This window comes from Vulpes lagopus, chromosome 4, assembly GCF_018345385.1.
Source record: "Vulpes lagopus strain Blue_001 chromosome 4, ASM1834538v1, whole genome shotgun sequence".
Lineage (NCBI taxonomy): Eukaryota > Metazoa > Chordata > Mammalia > Carnivora > Canidae > Vulpes > Vulpes lagopus.
The window spans coordinates 23,841,744-23,860,474 of NC_054827.1; the positions used below are offsets into that span (position 1 = coordinate 23,841,744).

At 43.6% G+C, this 18,731-nt stretch overlaps 1 protein-coding gene and 1 long non-coding RNA gene across 2 annotated transcripts in view; both read right to left on the reverse strand.

Moving 5' to 3' along the window:
- Window positions 1-289: 289 nt before the first annotated feature.
- Window positions 290-10,723, reverse strand: LOC121489070. Its single transcript, XR_005987262.1, has 3 exons — window positions 7,609-10,723; window positions 4,770-4,881; window positions 290-314 (listed from the first exon to the last, which is right to left on the reverse strand). It is a non-coding gene; the product is annotated as an uncharacterized LOC121489070 (long non-coding RNA).
- A 20-nt stretch (window positions 10,724-10,743) lies between these two features.
- MFHAS1 (malignant fibrous histiocytoma amplified sequence 1) overlaps window positions 10,744-18,731 on the reverse strand; it is an 83,360-nt gene continuing 75,372 nt past the window's right edge. Inside the window, 1 exon segment of the mRNA XM_041751537.1 lies at window positions 10,744-10,874. Coding sequence (XP_041607471.1) covers window positions 10,744-10,874 — 131 coding nt within the window.

Genomic DNA, 18,731 nt, shown 5'->3' on the forward strand with positions numbered 1-18,731 from the left:
TTTTTTTTCTTTTCTTCAAGTAGCGCTCTCCTTGGAGGATCACAGTTCTGAGGTTCAGGTTGTAAAACATTTGCTCCATGTTCTCCCCCTTCGTCCCCCTGCCCCTCCCCACTTCATCTATGTGCCAGGTGTGCTCTCTCCTCTGCAAGCACCCTGAACATCTATTCACTCAAGTTCACGGAACACGCGTGGGAGTGTGGAGGGTTTCCCAGGTATGAAAGATGATCCAGGTGAGTTTTGATGCTCTCTTTTCTCCACGGAAATTCCATAGCCATAGAAGTCATTGGTTTCTGTGCTTTTCACCAACGTTCTTCCTATATGGGTGGACGAGAAGAAAGCAGAGAAATGACAAAAGGGGACAGAGAACGATATTCTCAACTATAAGACCTGGAAGTGATCATAGGAACCATTTTTTTGCAGATTTTAAGTTCTACTTCTGGAACTTCTTATAAAAAAAAAAAAAACAATGTAAATGTCGGGCAACTAGTAAGCCTACAGAGGAAGTGTCTTTTCGCTGGAAAGCTGGTCAAATACTTCTGTTTGTGACGTGATGTGCAGACATAGAGAGGAACTACAGCAATCAGTAAAACTCACCTAATCCATTGTCATTTCATAGCTGAATTAGATTTGTAATAAGGAACCCCAAACTCTACCCATAGCCCTGGGTCCTTTCAAGAAACATCCATGGGGACACACACACACACACACACACACACACACACACACATACACACACACGCTGAATAACCCTCCAGGAGCAGCACTCTATACTGAAAAGTGAGAACTTTGAGTTTAGGATGTTGATCTGGCCTAAAAGGCATGATTTCCCTTAAAGTGTTAGAGGCAAGACGGTCAAACTAAAAACTGTATTAGATCAATAGAAAATGAAGAAACTCTTGCATCGTCATGGAATTAAACAGGGTGGCATCTGATTCAGACAAAATGGTTACAGGGGGAAATGTCAAAGGTCCCCCTCCCTTATATGGGCTTTCCTATAATGACATGCATATCCTCCCCCCTCCATCTCTCTCGGTGCCACTTGATTTTATGGAAAGTATTTTAGTAACATGACCAAAAACATGTACCTTCCAGATACCGACTACTTACTACACCCCAGGAATCACACCACTCACTGCAGTGCATTATTTGATTAATCCTCAATGCGTCACGCACCCATGAGGTAAGCTCCATCCTATTCGGCATTCACCAAGAAGGAAATTAAGGTTCCAAGAGGTTAAGGAACTTCCCTGTGGGTACACATCAGTGGGCAGCAGGGCCAGCCTTTAACGAGGGTTATTTGACTCCAAAGCACGCTTGACAGCTAAGAGCAGGGTTGGGACGTTGGGGGCCCTAGGAGAGTTTCCTGTTTCTCTGGCACTCAGCCAGTAGGGCTTTTTGCAGGCCTATTACTCTAGTAAACTGCCCAGTAGAGAAAGTCTTGAAAAGTGCCTCAAATTCAAGTAATAATATAATAACTCTAACTGTAGAGAGGATGGCAGTGTGAAAACTCCTGCCTCCACCAAGCAGTTACCTCTGGCGGTTTGAGCTCTGGGCTTGTGAGGGGGAGGCACCGTGCAAATGTTTTTCTCAGTGAATCTAACAAGCTTTCGGAAATGCAGGCAGTTGTGTCTGGCTGGCTGTCCCCTGAGCCACACGTAAGACAGAAACGCGAGAATGTCTAAGCGAGGGCACCCAGAGGGAAAAGGGAAACCACTTTGAGTATATTTCCACATTGGTACCACTTTTTGTGTATAGGCTCTTAGGGAAAGGAAAGAGCCATCAGATCACCAACGTTCCTCACTTCACACTGCTTCTCCATCCCAGAAGGTCTATCTCAAATGCTACTTCCTAGCACTTTTCCAGATCCTTCTTGGTAGAGTTCTTTCTTCTCAGGGGACTTTGCTGATACACCCACTGTGGCAGGGATCATATTTTCATTGTAATTAGACACTCACAAGTTTGTCTGGTTATGTCTCTGATTCCCATTCTCCCCAAAGAGACTATTAGATTCGTGAGGGCAGGCTCTGTCTGGCTATTTCTGCAGCCTCAGCACCTGGTGCGATGCCCAGTGGAGGGCAAATCCTTAGCTAAGCCCTGCTGCAGGAATAGTGAATAAGATGTGATGAAAAAGTCATAGGTGAAATAGCCAGGACACTGCGAGACTGTTATTGTCACAGCGGACTATAAGGAGTGAAGCAATGAATGCTTACAGGTAGAAGGGTTGCAGATGGCATCTCAGAGGAGCTGACACATGACCTTGGCCGTAGGGACAATGGGTCTTCACCAGATGTGTGTGTGGGGGGGGGCACAGGTAGCCATGGGCTGAGAGCCAGCCAGGCCTGCAGTATGGTTGACCTCTCCCAAAGTCAGGGTGGGTCACACATGTCAGCAGGGTGCCTGGGGTCTGTGAGTCATGCCCAGGGGTTTGAACTTGAGCCTATAATCACCAGGAAGCACCACAAGGCTTTTAGAGAGAGACATGGCAGGGTCCGTCATTAAAAGATAATATTGGTTTGAAGGGAAAAAAAGATTAGAGAGACGGAGGCCAACTGAGACTCAATCACAGGTATCTTGGTAGGGACAGGCACATCTAGATGACAGCACAGGCCAAGGAGAAAGATGTCTGAACAAATGTGCTCATGTCAAGGCACACTGCAAAAGTGGGAGAACAGGTGTCAGGGGAAGGCTGCAGGGGCAGAGGAAGGAGAGGGAAGCGTGACGGCTGGCCGACTCCTGGTCTGGCCAGTGGGTGCAAGGCACGGCCACTCCCTGAGGTGGGAAGCACAGACTGAGGCCGAGCACTGAGGGGAAAGACAGCAATTCACACCTTTGAAGCCTATGGACATCCCAGGGAGTTGCAGTGGGATGCCGGGTAGAGAATTCTGGAGCTGAAGGAGAGGTCAGAGTGAGGGCCTAGACCCAGAATCCTCTCGGGGTACTGAACCTGCTCTTCCTGGGACACAGCATGACTCTTCAAGGTATTCAGAGGCCTAGGCTGGTGCTTGACGTCTGGGCCCTTGCTGGCCTTAGAGGGCCTGCCCTCCCCACGCTGGCCAGTTCCCGGAGATAGTCAACAGCTCCAGTGTGAGTGCACTTCTCAATAAGACCAACACCCCATACACCCCAGCCACTCCCTCTATCAGGCTCTGACAGAGAGCCACTGGCTCTCCGCCCTCCTCACTCCAGGGCCACCTGCCAGACACCCAGGGTCTGCCCTCCGCCCCACAGCCTGCTGAAACTACTCATGCTGGCTCAGCCCGGCCAGCACCTTCCCTTGGAGAACACAGTACAGGCTTCTGCCCAGTTCCTGCCCCTCTGCCTCATGCCCCACCCAGCAATTCCCCAGGAGCCCCCCACCCATGGCCTGACACCCACCCTCCTCTTGGGCACAGTCCATCATAAATTATCTATTCAATGGCACTCGTTTCCTGGTCTGTTGGCCTTACCATAACTGCAACACTCTATTATTCCCCTGCATTTTAAAACAAGAATGTAAGTAAGAACTTGGTGTGAAAACAGCACAGGATCTGGGAGCCACGATGTGAGTTTTAGGCTGTGCTGTGCCGCTCGGTAACTGCGATTATCAGCACATAGCTTGGTCTGGAGCCCAGAGCTCCCTGCTCTGTGTGCCCCATGGGGCTGTTAGTAGCAAATGAGTGAGGGGGCTCTGCTCTGAGGGGCACCACAGGCATTTGTGATCATGATAGGAAAGAAACAATACCACTCATCTCCTCTTTCTCCCATGAAGATGCAGTTAGGACACTGCAGGTGGCCTCACACACAGATCCTCACTGGGTGAAGGAGAGGGTGGGCCAACATTCTTTCCTACCTATCCAGCACATTTTTTTTAAAAGATTTTATTTATTTATTCATGAGAGACACAGAGGCAGAGACACAGGCAGAGGAGAAGCAGGCTCCATACAGTGAGCCTGATGCGGGACTTGATCCCAGATATCCAGGATCACATCCTGGGCTGAAGGCAGACACTCAACCACTGAGCCACCCGGGCGTCCCTCCAGCACACATGTTGACCTTCCTTGGGCAGGCACCTCAGTTAATAAACTAAAAGCTCCAAGGCAAGTCAGTGAGCCTGTTTCATTCTAGGATCCAGATGTGTATTGTAGAATTTTGTTTTTTAGGATTACCTTGATATGCCACCCACAGCGTACACCACTAACATTCTTGGTAGAGAAAAGAGCAACTGAGTTTATTGAGTGCTGTGTACTCCATGTAAAGAATCATGTCAACTGCTCCCCTTGCAATGATCTCTCTAAATGCTCACAACCACCCCACAGGACAACCGTTTTCTGGAATCTGCATCGGACAGAATTCTATAGTCACAGCACAAATCACAAAGATTCGAACTCAGGTAGTTTAACTCCAGAGCCCGAACTGCCTTGAGAAAATAAATGTGAACACTACTTTTAAAAAGCAATTTGTTGTGTTGATCCATTCGAGATTTTCCTAATGGGATGTCCGTGCATAATATATTTTTTTAAATGACTTTTTTCCAGCAAGGAACAAAGATGACTAACACATGTGATAATATCACAGTAAGTTTAGGCAAAAGAATCAAGCAGTTTCCTTATTCTAATTTCCCAAAGGCTTCTGGATTCTGGATAAGCAAAGGATTTGCACACTTGAAATGCACTGCTGTGTAGGATCTCTTCATCCCAAACCCCACCCCACCCTTATTTTCCCCTAAACTTTTGAGTCTTCAGGAAGCCCTTATCTATTTAAGAAACCCTCTCTGCTTCCCAGAGACTTACCCTTAATAATTGGTGCTCCTAAAGTCACAGATTGGATACAGTAAAAAATGATGACATAAGGGGAAGAAGCACTATCTTTTCCACTTAATTTTCCAAGAAAGTATGGAGATACCTAAGCAGAGAGGGAACAAATTCTAGTATCAGTGTGGCTGGCGGGGCACTAAATAATCCAAGAGACACTATTTCTCCTGGCCTGTGAAGGTAGCGAGGCAATGAGCTGTCTCACTCCTTCCAAAAACAAAGCAAATCAACGTGATACCCTCCACAGGCCACCTCCACATTGAGCTCCTTTTCTCCTGAAATACCATCCCCACCCTTCATGTTCTACAGCTCCGTGGTCAGTGAAAGATCCTTCATCGTTGTAAAGCCAGATTCGTGTTGCTCCATTGCTTTCATTAAAAAAAATTTTTTTAAATTAAAAAAAGAAAGAGAAAGAAAGAAATAAAGAAATGAAAGAAAGAAAGAAGAAAGAAAGAAAGAAAAAGAAAGAAAGAAAGAAAGAAAGAAAGAAAGAAAGAAAGAAAGAAAGAAAGAAAGAAAGAAAATGATCAAGTGCAGTTAAACATATTTTCCCTGTTTATCTGATGAGATAAAGGACAAAGATTCTTCATACTACTTTTTATAAAAGGCAATTTCAATTGGTCTTAAATATCCTTCTGTCATAACAATGTAACTGCCAAAATTCCTATGGAAGTAATCATTCTATCTTTGGGACTACTGATAAACAGTAAGGAACTGAATTTACTGGGGTCTTGCTTGACTGGGGACACTACGGTATGTATGCAATAACCCAAGTTTAAAAGGTAGTTCTGAAAGGCAGTGTCTCAGCCCTGCCTTTCATCCTTAGTCGTACTTTCTGGAAAAGCAGAAAGCTTATTAGCTCAACAATTTTCAAACCAGCCCATGTTTTCCAAATCTGTAACACACGAACTGCCCCAATCTGGATTTACCTCCGTCGTCAGGTCGGCCACTCCACATGGAGCGTAGACACACATCATACCACCACCAGAGAAATGGCAGTTGTCAAGAAATAAAAATGATAGAGTCCCATTTCCTGTATGTTTAAGGGTCAGTCCATTAAGAAACCACATGGAAGAATGTGGACTGCATTTCAGTATGCCTTTAGGTAAAACATTTTTATATGCTAACCTACTGGATTCTGTCTCTTAAATGAAAATAAGTAGATAAATTGGGTCATCTGGCAGTTTCTCTTTACTGAGTCTATACATTACTTGGTAGAAGTGGGGTTGATCTACTCCTCTTTGGAAATGAGAGAGAGGAACGTTCCACAGGATACCTAAGAATACAGAGCAAACAGTGAGCTGCCATTCGTCTAAAAAGGTTCAGGCTTCCCTACTGAACTGGAATTTTAAGTGTCTCAACATGCAGACCAGCAGGATAAAGAGGATTTCACAACTAAAATTGTAAAAAAAAAAAATAAGTTAAAATGAATCTACTTTCTTTACTTTCCCCATTGAAAGTATAGTTTTGCCTCTTAATGATGTAATGTCCAAGACTCAGTATCCCTTTGATGTTGAGACATCAGTTAGGCTGACCATTCAGAATTTCTGAAGGATGAGTATGTGAGATGTTGGATGAGTATGTTGATTAATTACTGGATGGCGGGAACCCTTTTCACAATGTATCGTGTATCAAGTCACCACAATGAACATTGTAAATATCTTACAATTTTATTTGTCAATGATATGTCACTAAAGCTGGAAAAAAAAAAAAAAGATCAGTGGTTGCCAGGGTTAAGGAGGAAGGGAGGAATGAACAGATGGAGCACAGAGGACTTTTAGGGCAATGGAAATATTGGTTTTGTTTTTTTTTTTTTTTAAGATTTTATTCATTTATCTGAGAGGGAGCAGGAGCGAGACAGATCACAGAGGGAGAGGGAGAAGCAGACTCCCCGCTGAGTGAAGAGCCTGCTGCGGGTCTCTATCCCAGGACCCTGAGATGATGACCTAAGTCAAAGGCAGATGCTTAACTGAGCCACCTGGATGCCCCAAATATTGGTTTTGATACTATAATGGAGGATACACAAGCGCATGGACTGTGAAGTAAACTGTGGCCTCTGAGTGACGACGATGTGTCAGTGTGTCCTTATCAAGTATTTCATATGCACCACTCTGGTGACAGCTGTCAATGTGGGGGAGCTGTGGTGTGTGGGGGCTAGGGGGTCAGGGGGCATCTCTGTACCTCTGCTTAATTTTGTTGTGAATCTAAAATGGCTCTATAAAATAAAGTTTATGTTTTAAAAAATTGGTACCTATACTAAAAAAAAAAAAAAAAAAAAAAAAAAAAGACAAAAAGGTCTGAAGGAGGCTGATCTTCCTGCAAGCAGCTCCCCTTTACCTTCACTGTCCAATAAATGGTGGGCTGGCAGTGGGTGCAAGCAATTCACTGCCTTTAGACGGAATTAAGCCAAGAAGAACAGTTTATAAGAATTTCTTTGAAACTCACAAATCTGCTTCATACCAGTGCAACCAGGCGGCAAAGCCATTCCTGAAATGGACACAAAAAAATTTCTTGACTGCATGGAACTAGGTGTTGTATTAGATGTTAAGTAGCTGCAAACGGGCACACGTTTCCTTTAGGAGAGGTGAAAATGTTCTAGAATTAGTGGTGATGGCTATGGACCACATAATAATAAATATGTCATAAAGAAATCACTGAATTATTTTTAAAATGTACCAAACAGAATGTGTATCCTTAAGGAGGTCAGAATTTTTTGGAGCAATCTGGCAGATGTGCTACTAGGTGAATTTTCATCTCATCTCAAAAGCAAATGTCCTTGAAAATCAGCCCAGGAGAACCCAGGTATGGAATGACTCACATTTCTATATGGTAGTCAGCAAAGAGAACAAAAAGCCACTCAGCTCCTCAGTATCCTCCTAGAGGGTGAGACAGAGGCAAGGCATCTCATTCAGGTGACCTCTAACCACTTCCCAATGGAAAGCCGGTGGTGACCCTAATCGCCAATCACCAAAACAAATGATCAAAGTAAATCATCTTCTTAAAAAAAAATCACTACTATTATTCTCTGTGTCTCCCCATAGGGAAATAAAACACAGAAAAATTTTAAATGAGAAATAGAAAAGCTTGAAATTTATAAGGAAGACCCAATCAAGTAACAGTTGTTGGTGGTTTTTCTTTATAAAGGATATGGCAGCACCATTATTTTATACATGGTCAGAGGCAGGCTTAAAGTTAAATGACAAGTCTCTGATTTGACCTGTAAATGAGAGGAGTTAAGGAATTTGGATTGTCTTTTTCAAAAAACACCATGAGATCTAGATCAATGACATAGGAATAGAGGGTGATTATTCTGTTAGGCCTGGAAGAGTTTTCAGGCTGATGGCTGTTGTCCTGACATAATTATTAAGAGCACTCCTGTGATCCTCAATCCTTTCTTGATTTGTGCAATAAAATACTGATCCATGTAGCATGGATTAGCTTTGCCTTGGTGCTGACAACTGGTTACTGACTGGAGTGAGGCTCTATAGCCAAAGATAAAGCCCACTGGCAAGGGAGTCCACTTTTAGAGTCCTGGAGGGGACCCCAGAGATCAGAAAGTCCAGGATACATACATTACAATCAGCAGGTGGACTACCATTTCCAGACCAGTGCCTGCCTGGTCCCCCTGGAAATGCTGATATATATATATATAGATATATATCTATATATATATATATATATATATATATATATATATCTGATTAAGAAAGACTCCTCTCCACCATCAACCCCTGCCTTTTATGGGGTGATAGAGAAGTAAAAGATCACTTTACCATGACTTGCTGAAGATAACTTGGTTGGAGTTGAGAAGCCAGTAATAGCCCAGCCTCCCAATTCCTCCTGCCTGCTGGCACCCGCTAGCCTAACTGTCAGAGTCAGATCCAAGCTGTGACAACATGATAACCACCCACTGTGACAGTTTTCCTCATCAGTCCCCCAAATCTCCTTACTTTCAATACCCTGTCATCAGCATATAAATCAGACCTCCACCGGGCAGGGCTGGCCTGCACGTATGTTTGTTTTCATGGATATTCTCTCATTTAGAATTAAGACTTCACTCCAGACCTGCTGTCCATTGTATGAGACTTAAAAAAAAAAATCCATTTTAAAAATAAAACTATTCACACAGCTAGGTCAAAAATAGTTCAATCCCTAAAGGTATTCTCTCCAGCATCTAGATGTTTGAGGCTACGTGGCTTTGATTACCCAAGACCTTCAAGCTGCTTATTCATTGAGGTATAATAAAGTGTGACAGAGGGGCTGATAGCATTTTTTTCCAGGCTGGTATAAATGTTTTTCTGTGGCAGTACAGAGAGAAGCCCATGGGAAAACACTGATAAAGCTGGCTCGGTGCCACGGTGGCTTCTTGTGCAAATGGATATTTTAACCTCTACCTCTATCTCACCTCTTAAATGGCATGGCAAAATAAGAGGTTAACATCTGTGCTGGCTCAGGAAAATCTACCCCAATGCAAAGCATATTGCAAATTGTTTCTCTCCACGTCACTGCCTGCCACTTCTGTAAATCCCCTTATCCTTTCCCTACGTGTACCTGAAAAAGAGACCAATGGACATCAAAGAACAGTAACATTTCTGTCCTTTGCTGTGTTTGGGACAGAGGATGCTCTGGTTAATATGAAGTTACTATCTAATCTCAAAGCACTTCTTTGAGATTTCACAATGTCTTATGGTCATATTAGTGATGAATTAGACCATGTGCAGGTTTGTTAAAACAGCATTCTGAATATGCAGCGGTGCATAAGACTCTCCCTTGGGCATTCAGAGATATGTTCCAGCAAAGATGAAGTAAGGATGTTTTAATGAGTCATCCGGTTTGAGGAATGGAGCAGCACACTTCTGCAGTGGCTAAGGAATGAGCACCCACTGAATCCCTCGCCCTGCAGACGACACACCAAAGTCAGGAAAATGGACACTTCAGGACAGAGGCAGGAGCTCCTCCTGCACAAGACTTTCTGCAATGCAGCCTCATGGCAAGTGTCTCAAGATGAGGAGGATGAGTCACCGTTCTCAAATGCAAACTTCAGAAACTCCCTATAAAATGTTTATATATATATACACATATATATAAAGCATTTATATATTATATATATTTATATATAAAATATAAAAATATAGAAAATAAAAATTATATATTTATATATAAAATATAAAATATAGAAAAAATTCTATGTGGTCAAGTAGGAAAAAAAATGGAAGTCTGCTCCCTGAATACTTTGCTGTCTGCGTCATGTCGCCCCTATCACCCAGATAACGGGATCTGCTCCAAGAAAACTGTGGCCTCTACTTTTCAAGATTTGTGGTGAAAAGGTATTTCATCTCAGTTCAGCAGTGGCCTATTTGGTTCTTAATACTACAAAAAGAAAAAAAACCCAACCCAGGATGAGTTAGATGTATAATGCTAAGCTAACACTATATCCAAAAGTTAGTTCAGGCATGTACATTTTCTGTGTTTAAGTCCATTTAGGGGAAGCGATCTGCACAGCTACTGATTATTAAGGCCTGAGAATCAGAGATCTATGGAGAAAAATAATCCACTATAGATTTTCTTTAGGCTTTTCTTACTTAATGGGCCCTCATTGTTCTCATTATCCATTAAAAAATGGTCTTTTTGGAGGCAGATACCTACAACTATGCTAAAACCCAATTAATTACATACTTTAAATGCATGAACTGTATTGTATGTGAATGATCGATAGCTCAATAAGGCTGTTAAATGCTCCTTCACCAGCAAAGCAAAAAAAAAAATCATAAACAAGAAAAAAATAATTCCTAGTTTGCTACATAAATCATGGTGTCCATGTCCCCTAGATATCTAGGTCTGCCTGGGAGAGTGTTCAAGGTTTGCTGGAAGGTACTTAATTTAACTTCGCTTTTTGTTATCACCACTCCTGAGGCAGGATTGGGAGTGAGAGGCAGGGGCTACCGTGTGACACTCACTTAGAACAGGGGCTGATCACAGTCGGTGTTGGTGGGTAAACCAAGGCAACATTCACTCGCTCGCTGCCGTTCTTAGGGCAAATGATCTCTGCCACTCCTTCGGGTCTGGGCTGACTCAGCAACTCCCCTGCAGGAAGAGAGAGAAAATGCATTCGTGAGACCTACCTTACCTGTGGGACTCTGTCACAGAGTAATACAGGGCTCGCTCAGGGCTGGGGGTCAGCAGGGAGAGGGGCAGGTAGTGAGGAAGCAAAGGGTCTCCAGACATGGAGTCAGAGAACAAATACACACCCCAGAATCACAAAACTGGCCCTGCTGTTCCCACTCCACTGCCTAAATTCTCATCTGCGTCACCGTGGAGAACGTTCTCGTGGTTGTGGCGAAAAGGCCATCGGTCCAGACAAAGACAGCCTCTACCAGCATTTTCCTCACCTTCCTTTCACAGACTGACTCCAGAGATCTTTATCTAGATGTCCTGGCAAATTGAGCCAGGATCCCTAGAGGCCCGAGAAGCAAGGCCTGCCAAGGAGGTGTTCGTAATTAGCATTCAGGGCAGACGGGATTCGGGCAGATGTAGCAGCCTTTCAACAAAGCCCTGCAAAAATGATCTCGAAATGCAGCTGACTAAAGCTGTCAGCAAGGTAAACAGCCCAGCTTCACACTGGCAAGAGGAGGATTTCCTACGTAGGTATGTGTGGGGATTTGAAAGCACCAGCCTAATACTATGTTATGAGTAATGGGGTCTAGTAAAAACAGACAATTAACCTAATGGATTACCACAATACCCAAAGGAAATCTGCGTGCTCTGCATGTCCCGGATACACTCTCTCTCCAAGTAGATCATTAAATCCCTAAGAGCAGGGATGACTTCCATTTTCCTTAGTGTCCCCTTCACCTCGGCTACTAACTGGCAGCTCCCTATTCTCGCTCAGAGAAAAGGCGATCGCTAGCTTCTAGCTGAGGATGGTACCTGTTATTGCCCATATCCCCCTACTTAAATCTAGAAATTAAATAAACCAAACCAAGGACGCAAAATGTATGCCAACTAGGGAAAGATGCTACTGAAAATAAAACGTCAACTCTTTGGCAGCCACCACTTGTATAACCGATTTGAAATTCCAGTGACTCCAAAGTTAAGCTGACAAAGAATAATAATAATAAAAAAAATCCTTTGCCTCAAAATACCATTTCTAAATGCCTCACTTTCAGCAGAACTCACAGTGATAAAGGAGGCCCATGTGCCAGCACTTGAACTGAGAGCTTTATTTTTTTTTAATAAATTAATTTTTATTGGTGTTCAATTTACCAACATACAGAATAACACCCAGTGCTCATCCCGTCAAGTGTCCCCCTCAGTGCCCGTCACCCATTCCCCCCCACCCCCCGCCCTCCTCCCCTTCCACCACCCCTAGTTCATTTCCCGAACTGAGAGCTTTAAATGTACATCTTATTTCATCTGTGTAATGTCTCTCTAAGGGTTATCCTCATTTTTAAAATAGGATAATAATTGTCAGAGAAGTTATGTGGTGTACCCTGAGTCAAGGGCTAGCAAGTGGCAGACCTTGGATGTGACCTTGGGAAGTCATCTCTGGGGGGCTTACTCTTTGCCACCACTGTCTGAGACCTCCTAGAGTGGGAACTGCTTCTTTATGTCTCCTAGAGGAGCAATTTAAAAACAGTTTTTAAATAAGGAACCGGGCATTGACATATTTGTAGTTTTATGATAAGACATTCATTTCCTGCTTTGAGAATTTTCATATGGTTTTGGACAATATGGACTGAATATACTTTGAAGTTCTTAACCAAACAACTGTCAACACCCAATTACTGCAAAAGTTAATTTAGCATGATTAGCTTATATCATGGATACGTGGGTATCAGAGCTATACTCTGACACAGCTAGGAAAAGATTCCAAAATATAAAAATGCAAGTTAAAAATGTAAACACTAAATGCTATCCAAGCAATAAAACGAACCAAAGAAACAGCACATTAGAGCTGGATGAAAAGTTGGAAGTCGTCTGGTCCAAACACCACTTTATCAGTCAGAAACTCTTTGAGTTTAATGGATTTGCTTCAAGTCCCACAGATAACTGAGCATCTTTAAACCAACCCCACCTCCACACATCATGAGACTGGGACTGGAACAAGATGGTGCACTGAACACCCCAGGCCTATTAATGCCCTGGTCCTGGACTGCTCTCCCCTGGTTCCTTATGTGACAGTTTCAATTTGTACTTTCTGTCCCAAGATCACTGCCAAGGCCTGAACATACACTCGGCTTGTCTGGTTTCCCCTGAGTACGCTCTCCTGGTTGGAAATTCACACAGGCCTCTTTCAGCTGCCTGGGTGCCCAGGACAGAACTGCAGGTGTCAAGCCCTCACTCAGGCACCCATCCCTGGCACAGCTGGCTCCCTGGCCAGTTTTAGTGAGCAGACCAGTTTGGCAGAGTTGAAATAATTTGTAGTAGACTATTAAGCATCCATTACCAATCTTTACTAAACTAACAGCTTTAGTGCCCCCCACCCCCAACCAGCCCAGCTTCCTAGTATCACACCGAACCAGGTCGAACTGGTTTTGTTTGGGTCCAACTCCCAGTGGCACTGCCAACCACAAAGCAGCATGAAAGCTCTCGGCACTGAGCAGTCTCACACATATAGAAAATTCACTTGATGCTGCAGAAAACTGAACAGTAAGCCTCACGGTTCACAATCTTCAGCATGTCCACACACTCCAACAAGCTACTGCGTGGTGCCAGTATTCTTAGGGTTGAAGAAATGGCTAAGATTTCTGTTGTTAGACTAAGAAAATAAGAAAAATAGCTTTTTCTTCTCAAAAAATGTATCACATTACAACAAATGGTTTCATCACTAGTGTTATCTACTAGTATGGAAGATAGTTGTCTCAAATTTCTTTAACATAAACTTGATTTTCAAACCAAAGGGGCGCCTGGGTGGCTCAGACAGTTGAACATCTGCTTTGGGCTCAGGTCATGATCTCTGGGTCCTGAGATCGAATCCCACATCAGGCTCCCAGTTCACCGAGGAGTCTACTTCTCCCTCTCCTCTGCCTCTCCCCGTTGCTCATGCACACACTCTCTTTCTATCTCAAATGAACAAATAAAATCTTCAAAAAAAAAAAAACACCAAACAAAATACAGCCACTCACTGAGTATCTAAATAGGGAGATCTTACAGTGTGTGAGGAGATGCAGGGGATACAGGAATCTGAGGCAAGGCCTCTGATATGGAGGGTCCCAGCAACCGAGAGAGCAAAACATGCATAAAAAGAACTATAGTCCTGTGTGATCCTGAGCACTTATGAAATGTTAGAGGAACAATGAGAAGGACAGACTAATGCTGATTTGCAGGGCCAGAAAAGGCCTCAAAGAATGGAGAACACGATCTCAGAAGACCTGGTAATATTCACTACCATGTACCTTATCATTATGCTGTTATATACGTCAGGGTGAACAGCACACATCAACCCCAGAAGAAAAAATGATGATCCCAGTAGCAGCTTACATTTATTGGGTATTTATTATGTGCTGATGCTATAAATGTATAATGTCGCTTAGTCCTCATGACAACCCTACAAAGTAGGTACAATTTTTATCCTCAGGAGAGTGAGCCTCAGAGTGGTGAAATGTTCACAACATTCACAAAGAAGTAGCAGTGCCAAAATCTGGACCCCGAACGCTATGACTCCACTCTTCACCACCACACTGTACTGTCCTGGGCACGGGATAATTGTGATTATTTAAATTAGATAACACAAGAAGTACTAAATGTTGTGTCTGGCCTCTAGTAAGTTCTTGATACTATCACTATAGTGATAAGATTCTTTTTGAAAAGCTTTTCTAAATAGATAAAGAATTCATAGGCAAACATTTGATGGGTAACCAGATTCTTTATAGTAAAGCAATAGACCGTAACTTACCTGCCTGCAAAACACCACATCACCAGAGATTTGAAAATGTCAAGTGAAAAAAAAAATTAGATTCATTACACATCTATCATCACTAGCAAAAGCAAACAAGAAATAAATTCCAAAGTTGGTGGCAGTTGTAAAAAAAGAAAAAAAAAAAAAAGGAGCTACATTTACAGAAAATGTCAGCAGCAGAGAGAGGACACATATACCTGTGGCCTGGTATATTTCCATTTTCAGGAACTTGCTTCAAGGGAGTAGGCTTTCCCTCTAACAAAAACTATACAATGATTGCTCGTAGCAACACTCTTTATAAAACAGTGAAGACTCGGTAACCCTCTCAAATGTCCAACAATGCGGAAATGATTAAAAACTATGACAAACTAAGAAGACAAGATCCTCTGTGGTCGTTAAAAATCACGAGACTGGCATTTCTGTGTGGCAACGTAAACTTAAAACTACATTTTAATTAGAAACATCAACCGACAAAGAACAGAAATGAATTTAGAGTGAAATGGGTCATTCAAGACTGAATGGTCCCGAGGTTACTTATTTATTTTTATGTTTGAGTCCATGCTAAAACAAGACGAAAGCATGTTTCACAACTGAAGGGAAAAGCCAGCTTTAAATGCTAATGCTTGCTCTTCTGTTGGAGATTTTCTATTCGTGTGCAGGACACAGGCCATCAGTCTTCCTCTTGAAGAAGCAGAAATTTGGCCTGATGAACAGAGCACTGCATTCACTGAAGCTGTAGTAGGCCACTACACAGTCTCCTTGTGCCCATTCTGTTCTTAATTACTCTGGCTCAAGATTTCTGGCATTAAAAGGAAAAAGCTACCATATTAATTGTTTCCCCCTGCCCCTCACCCCCGCTTCCGTGGAAAAACAGAACACAAAGTTTTATTATGATTTTTTAACAAAATCAACAGAAGTTAAGTGGGATGAACTCTTTTTCATCTTTTTCCTTCTTTCTTTCGTTTTAAAATGATTTTATTTATTCGACAGAGAGAGAGAGAGAGAGAGAGAGAGCACAAGCAGGGGGAGTGGCAGGCAGAGGAGGAGGGAGAAGTGGGCTCTCCCCTGAGCAGGGAGCCCCGATGTGAGGCAATCCCAGGGATGACCTGAGCCAAAGGCAGACACTTAACGGACTGAGCCACCCAGGCACCTCCTTTTCATCTTTTCCCACTAAGCATCAGAATTCTCAAATATTAGGCACATTACTCAAAATACTACGAATTGATCATACTAATGACTCAAATCACAATATTAAACACCACAACCATTTCTTTTCAGTGCAAATAAAACCCACTTCCTGATGAGTGATAAAGATCTAAGTTATGAACATCCCTCAAAACAGCCGAAGTGGTCTTAGATACTAAAACAAATAATCATATAGGGTCTATCAAGTAAGGAATTCTCTAGACGTCTGCAGAGTGTCTTCGGCTCTACTACCCTAAAATTCACACCCCTCGCCCCCCAAAGTCCACTGCTGTATTTTAATTAAGTGTGACTCTCGAGTAGCTGCTGTGAGATACACGAGTGCATGGTTTCCCACCTCCCCTCAGGGCAAAGGCAACATCATCTGAAACCTGTGAGCAGGAAGGTTCTCCACTCTGTAGGCCCATCAAGCTATCAGAGACAGCAAAGACTGGAGAACTCCAGGGTCACTTTATATGGAAGAGGAGAGCCAGAGAGAGATACCAAGACACCTTGCCTTAAGACCAAATAAAGCCCAGAAAGTATATACACAGGAGAAGTACACATTCAACATTAAAATGTCCAATTTAAAAACATGCCACCCTGCACGCTTAAGGGTGTGAGAAAAGGCAGAAGAGACCTCCTAATACCGGCTGGATCCAATATAACCATTTGTAGACCTGGCTGCCATTTCAGAGGAAAGTCCCCCATGCCTGCACCCCCCCCCCCCCCCCCCCCCGCCCCGGGACACACCACAGAGCCTCCCTCAGGTCCACGGCTGTGTGCCTCTTGATTGGCCACCACTCAGAAGAAATAAAATAAATTGACCAGGTTATATGTTTTGCTAGTCCTAACTTTCAAAGAAATTCCATTTTGTTAAGCAGCCTTGGTCTCAGCCCTTTGAACTTTTTTTGGGGGGGAGAGAAAGTAACGTGCAGGAAGGAGCGTAGCCAAGTGTTTGTAAAAACCTGAAAGGAGAGAAAATGCGTGGGAAATATCACGGAGGGTGAGAGAACATGAGAGACTCCTCACTCTGGGAAACGAACAAGGGGTGGTGGAAGGGGAGGTGGGCAGGGGGATGGGGTGACTGGGTGATGGGCACTGAGGGGGGCATTTGACGGGATGAGCACTGGGTGATATGCTATATGTTGGCAAATTGAACTCCAATAAAAAAAATAATTTAAAAAAAAGCTGAAACAGCTGAAGATGCCCTGTAAATAAGCAGGTCTGGGTCTTCCATTTCACAGCCCAGCACTGTGCCCATCTCTGGCAGTCACCTTTGTCACCTTTTCAAGACAGGGTATGATGCAGCCCCCTGGAGGGTGGAGAAGCCTGCTGGGTTGCCCCAGGCCAGATGAGTCCCCTGTCAGCTGGCCAGAGCCAGCAGAGGATAAGCAGGGACCTATCCTCTGGGTGCTGACAAAATTCCCTGGGAAACTGGGGGTGGGCGTGGGGATGCTGTCAAACTCACTCAGGAGCTGGGGGGGGGGGGCACCAGCTGGAGTCCTTGGAAAGCTACTTCTGTGGGTGCTGCTGAATTCATGGGGAAGCCCCCTGGGACACCTTCAAAACCCCCTGGGAGGTACCCACTGGAACTGCTACTGAACTTGCTAGGAAACTGGCTGGAGTGCCCGGAGATTCAGCAGGGATCTTCCTGCTGGTAAGAGAGCTGGGACGCCTATAGACAATGTCCAGCTTTGGAGAGTTCTGGAACTCCAAGAAGAGTCCCCAAAACTGCAAGGATGCTGCCTTCTTCCTGTGAACAGAGTTTGCTTTTGGCTCAATTAGTTCCCCTTGGAAATGAGTCAATGATGGACCACTTAGTAACTGGATACATCCTAAGGTACGAATTCCAAAGGCAGCTGCAAAAACACACACCATCAGAAATCATGAATTTCTTGTAAAATTGTATTTTCATTTCCACGATATAGCCCTGTAATTCTTCAAAAGGCAGAGTCTATTGAGTTCTGGGCAATTCAACAATGTAAAGACATTTCTGCCTCCAGCCATTTGTTGATCTCTTGAGACCAGTTTTGATTCTGAAAGCTGAGATTTCTTAAAAAAAAAAAAAAAAAAAAATCAAATGCCTCGATGCTTTGGGGACAATATGTAAAGTCTTATCAGAAAGAGATTATAATCTACAAGCCAAACAGGAGCAGGTCAACCACCAGGGTTCTTGGACATGCCCTGGAACTAAAGGTTCAACTCGGGTCCTATCTTCACTGAGTTTTCATGGCCTGCTTGTCAGACTGCACTAAACAAACTAAATTTCAACACTTGCTTCAACTTCTACCCAACATCCTCCAAGGTGGTGGCAGTGGGGACAGTTACAGGCAGAAGGAAAAACAGAGATCACACTCTTGATTACTTCTCTGACTCACACAATGATTCTAACCTCTGAAGTCCTCAGACTCTCCTAATGAATAATAGAAGCCAAGACAAGTAGGAACCCCAGCCTGGGCAGAAATGACTGATCCCTGTAATTTTTTCCTTTTATGGAAGGGGCTCCATCTGGAAGGAACAAGCTCATGAAAGGCCGAGCGTGTTCCCTCCAGATGGAGCCCCACCTGTTTCGCCCTAATAGATGCTAAGAGATGATGGTCCTAATAGTAATGTCTGCTTGCCAATTACACGAAGCTTTGCTTGTTTGTTTGTGTGAGGGAGAGAAGGAGGTGACTAGGTTTCTCAGACACGCTAAGCCAAGCAGGGCTGCATTCAGCCCCTCCCTGATGGAGAAGTACTCTGGTCTTCTTTGGACCAAAAGAGTTGTGACCTAAGATCACAGCGCCCCTTCCAAAGCATTTGACCAATGTTCAACCAAGGGAAGAAAAAACACTGCTTAACAGGATTTCTTTTCAAAC